Source organism: Trichechus manatus, unplaced genomic scaffold (genome assembly GCF_000243295.1).
Source record: "Trichechus manatus latirostris isolate Lorelei unplaced genomic scaffold, TriManLat1.0 scaffold00145, whole genome shotgun sequence".
Lineage (NCBI taxonomy): Eukaryota > Metazoa > Chordata > Mammalia > Sirenia > Trichechidae > Trichechus > Trichechus manatus.
This window is the reverse complement of record NW_004444081.1, coordinates 1,207,917-1,212,471: the sequence shown is the minus strand read 5'-3', so window position 1 is coordinate 1,212,471 and position 4,555 is coordinate 1,207,917. Positions and strand designations below refer to the sequence as shown.

Below are 4,555 nucleotides of genomic sequence, written 5' to 3'. Positions count from 1 at the left end.
ACCCTATGGAGCACAGTTCTACTCTGACACACGAGGTTGCCATGAGTTGGAATTGATTTGACAACTTTTTTTTTTAAACTATGTATTAGATGCTAAAAAAAAAAAGTTTAATATCAAAACCAGTAATTCTTAAGGATTATGTTATTTATTAAGCCTCAAGCCTAAAGGATGCTGATATCACATTAAAGTCTGACAATAAGTTTGAAGACATGATATCGTTAATTCCTAACTTAGGAACATATGAAGAGTTCATCCACATTTCAGTGGCTTCAAACTTGAACACGTTCCCACAGAAACAATGTTATAAAGCAGCAGTTGTACCAGTGTAGTTCACGTACGGAATAAATAGGGAGCAGGGTGGAATTGTGGGCGGAACACTGAACTTTTTGAGTAGGAGGAACAAAATTTGGGGCCCAGGTCTGCAATACCCCAGTAGTATGATCTGGAGCAAGATGCTTTGGATGTCTGTGCCTCCACTTTTTCATTGTAAAATAAGAAAAACCAATAACCACTCTAAATATCCTCATGGAGTTGTTAGGAGGATTCAGTAACTTTGTGCACTAAAATACTTTTTTAACTACAAAGCATTAGCTGGAAAAGGTTATGTAAAGATTATCAGTTAGCTCATAACCTACTACTGTATTAGTTAATACTCAGAAGTTGCTGTTGCTGTGTGTCATCAAGTCGACTGCGACTCACAGCGACCCTACAGGACAGAGAAGAACTGCCCCCATAGGATTTTCTATGGCTGTAATCTTTAGGGGAGCAGATCACCAGGTCTTTTCTCCTGCAGATCAACTGTTGGTTTCAAACCGTTGACCTTTTGGTTAGCTGCCAAGTGCTTAACCATTCTGCCACCAGGGCTCCTTCTTTAGAACCTAGTACAGTGAAACCTGTGAGAGCTGGAACCGGACAGGACTGCCTTGTTCTTCTGGGTCTCGTAAGTTTTCTGCCTTTGACAGGGTGCAGTCATACCGCTTTTCATCGGTCTCTATTAGTGGAAAATATCTGTGTTTTCCTTCTCTGACAGATTTCCACATTACACAGGTTCTGGCTTTTGCAGGTTTTACTGTACAACTAAATTACTGAACAAAAGAAATCACTTTGTTTCTTTGGGAAAACACATACATTCAAACATTTTATCAACCACTTACTTTATGCTAGGTCTCACGCTGGAAACAGCAAGAATGCAATGCTCACCAGCATACCTGGCAGTAGTGGCATTTAAGGTACCATCAATGCAAGAAGAGGAGTAGGGAGGGGATGAAGCAATCAGTCCTCAATGAGAATCATTATAAACTGGGTACTCTTGAATTGGGATTAAGGACCCCAAAGCAAAGCACTGGTGCCGTTTACCTTCCATTCCTGAGATCTGACTGTATGTTTCAGTTTCATTCCTGAGAACATTTCCAGTAAAATGATTCCTAAGCTCCACAGATCAACGGCTGAGGTACATTCTGTATCACTCTGCAGGCCAGCCTGGGCCAAGCAATTTTGCAGTTCTGCTTCTGGAGCTCGATACCCGTCTGTCTGAATATACTTTACATCCTAAAGGAGATAAATAAATATTACAACCAACAAAAAGTTGCTTATTTTCCATCCATCTCTACAGTGTATTTAAAAGTGCAGTAAACCACTGCCAAATTGAATGCCAAAAATTTTTCGTCCTTGCCACCATAATCTTTTGTTCCCTAACTGGGCCGTTCTCACAGACAAGCTGTACACTTTCCATACTGCTGCTCATAAAGCATTCTCTAGAGAGCCTCTTACTTCTTAGGCACCACTGTTAAATTAGGACATTCTGCCAAGAGCTGATAAACCATGGAGAGTAGAGGGTTTGCCGCAAATGTCACGTGCATTCTGCCATGAGACAGGGCCCAAACACTGAAGACACCAAGAGCAGTAACTCAGGGATTAAACAAACGGCCACATAATAAAGAAGCATTTTATGTAGGTGAAGTGCTTATAATAATTCCAGAGCTAGCTCTCCTGTACTTCACTAGCTCCCCCTACCTGACCCAAACATATACTCTTTTTTATACAGTGGCACTGAAATTCTTTTTGTTTGCTTCATCCCCAGGTGCTTCAGTGTTTTAGACAAGAAGTGCCTCTTAAGTCCCTACTGAGCCATGTTTACTATTTTAAAATATTTGCCTTAGACCATTAGATTTTAAACTATAAAGGGGTGGAGGGTGTTTCTTACCTGATTACCTTCTTTGAAACTAAGTCCAAAGTCAATGAGTTTAAAACATTCATTCTCTGCACTCCACAATATGTTGCGTGGTTTGAGGTCTGCATGGACATAACCTTCATGATGAAGAAAAGCAAGGGCCTCTAGAACATCTCTGGCACAATGCTGTATCATCCACATGGAACAACCCTGGTGACTGGAACATAAAAGCAATTCCGAAACACTGACATCCAGGAGTTCAAGCAACAGACAGCGTGATGGCACGTTTGGAGAGAAATGGATTGTAAAGACTCCATACAAAGTCACTAGAAAAAGAAACAAATTATAATACTTTAAAATAATATTTGGAATAAATTACTACTAAAGTAGATAACTCTGCAATGCCAATTTGGGATAGTCTACATAAGGATTAACACTGATGAGCAAGCAAGCTTCCACTATAATTTATTTTACCCACAAATAAGATTTTTGGGCAGTGGGATTACATTAATAAAATAAGATGATACAACCTTTAAAAAGCTAATTAGCATTAAGAGATTAAATATGGCACAATGATTCAAATTGTTTCACCAAGCACTCAACAGTGAAACAGCGTCTTTCACCATATGCACTTAAGATGCGGAGCAAAGATGATCAAAAGTAAAAATCCAAATACTATGTAACTCTCTTAAAATGAATATCATAATATGTAAAAATCAAACTGAAGATTGCTGTTTGATCTGAAATAGCAATTAACCTAAACATTAAAAGAGATTTTAAAAAAATTTTAAAAAGAGATTAAGACTTTCCAGATGGCATTTTAACTTAATCTTGTGGAGATTCAGCAAGTCTTTAGGCCCCAAAAAAATCTTCCTTCTTAAATACCAGGGTTAAAGTGATACATCATTTGCCAAGCTAAGAAAAAAAAAAAGCAGCAGTAATGTTAGGAAATTCTTCGCCAGGATAATATAAAAAAGGTCACGCTTCAAATTAAATACGAATTATGCTTGCCAGGAAGTAAGACATTTCTTAACTAGTCAAAGCTTTAACTAATTATAAGGTCTCTTTAACTAATTATAAAATTATAGTTTTCATGGATCAACCATCAGTGATCATGTTACATTTTGAACATCTGAGTCAGAAAATGGTCTTACAAGAGCAAAATTACAGTGTTTCTAAATTTCCTACCCTCCTAAGGACTCCTATATAATACTGAGTCATTTCTTCCAAATATATTCCAAATAAATATATATCAAGTGATATCTCTGTGAGTTATTGGCACAGATGTCAAAACTGCTGGAAATATTTCCCATTTTCCACTGGTATGCAAAGATTCCAACATTTCCACACGGAATGACAATTTAGCAAAGATATGCCTCCTTTCACTACAGAAAATTCTCTATGCTAATAGGTGCAGCATTCTCTGATGAGGCCCGAAGCAAAGCAGAACTTATTGAGCATCTACTATGTGACAGACATGGAGAAAGCAGACCACCAACTCCACCGTATTGCAGACAGTAACAGAGTGAAAAGAGGGATGAGAAAGAGGCCTGGGTCAGGTAATAATGGGATGACCCGATCCACTTCACCCGCCTAAAGGATGAAAGACGCAAAGCCAGGCTTAGAAGAGAGAGGGTTATGCTTCGACTGGGACGTGGGCAAGAAGAGATGGGAGATAGCGGCAATTACCAATGTTCCGGTGACCCTGCAACTGCTCCAGCGCCGCCCTCTCTTTGCGGAAACCATACTCCGCGGCTGAGGCCGCAGCCCCGGTGGTTCCGGGCGGCAAGAACTGCTTCAGGGCGCCAGGGGGCGAGCCAGGAGTGCCGCAGCAGCGCACCCGATACACCGACGCCGAGGAGCCGCTGCCCAGGCGGCTCTGTACCTGCCAAAGCCGCCCGAAGGCCTCCAGAAACCGCGGCGGCTCCGCGCCCCATGCGCAGCCGGACCCCGCCATCGCGTAGACTGAGGGCACTGACACGGGAGCTGACGCGACGCCCGGGGCAGGCCGGCAGGGCCCGCGGTCACATCCCCGCCCGCCGGACCAGCGGCTCCGCAGGGAGGGACCTGCAGCCGCCTCACCAACTGCTGGAACCTCAGCCCGCCATGACACCGGAAGCGGTAGTGTGCCCGGGTCCCAGAGGCCGGAAATGGAGGAAGAGCCAATCCTACAGACAGAAGGAGGCGGGCCCAGGGTGGGGGGGGTCGAGTGTCGATTTGAAGAATTAAAACCCGAAAAAAAAAGGACGGAGAGTAAAGAAATGCTAAACTTCATTGAGCACCTACAGTTCCAAGCCCAATGCTAACCGCTTTCACATACGTTACCTGAAACTAAAATTGGCCCTTTTTCGTGTTGAGGAACTTTGCCTCACCATTAGGAATCCA

The 4,555-nt window shown here is 42.4% G+C and overlaps 1 protein-coding gene across 1 annotated transcript in view; it reads right to left on the bottom strand.

Annotated features, from left to right (window-relative positions):
- The window catches only part of UHMK1 (U2AF homology motif kinase 1), a 28,711-nt gene extending 24,424 nt beyond the window's left edge, over positions 1 to 4,287 (bottom strand). Inside the window, exons 1-3 of the mRNA XM_023740042.1 lie at positions 3,860 to 4,287; positions 2,204 to 2,496; positions 1,357 to 1,548 (exon numbers count right to left, since the gene is read on the bottom strand). Of these exons, the coding sequence (XP_023595810.1) occupies positions 1,357 to 1,548; positions 2,204 to 2,496; positions 3,860 to 4,127 (753 nt within the window). The 5' untranslated portion in view covers positions 4,128 to 4,287. The remainder of the gene's footprint in view (positions 1 to 1,356; positions 1,549 to 2,203; positions 2,497 to 3,859) is intronic.
- Positions 4,288 to 4,555: the final 268 nt, after the last annotated feature.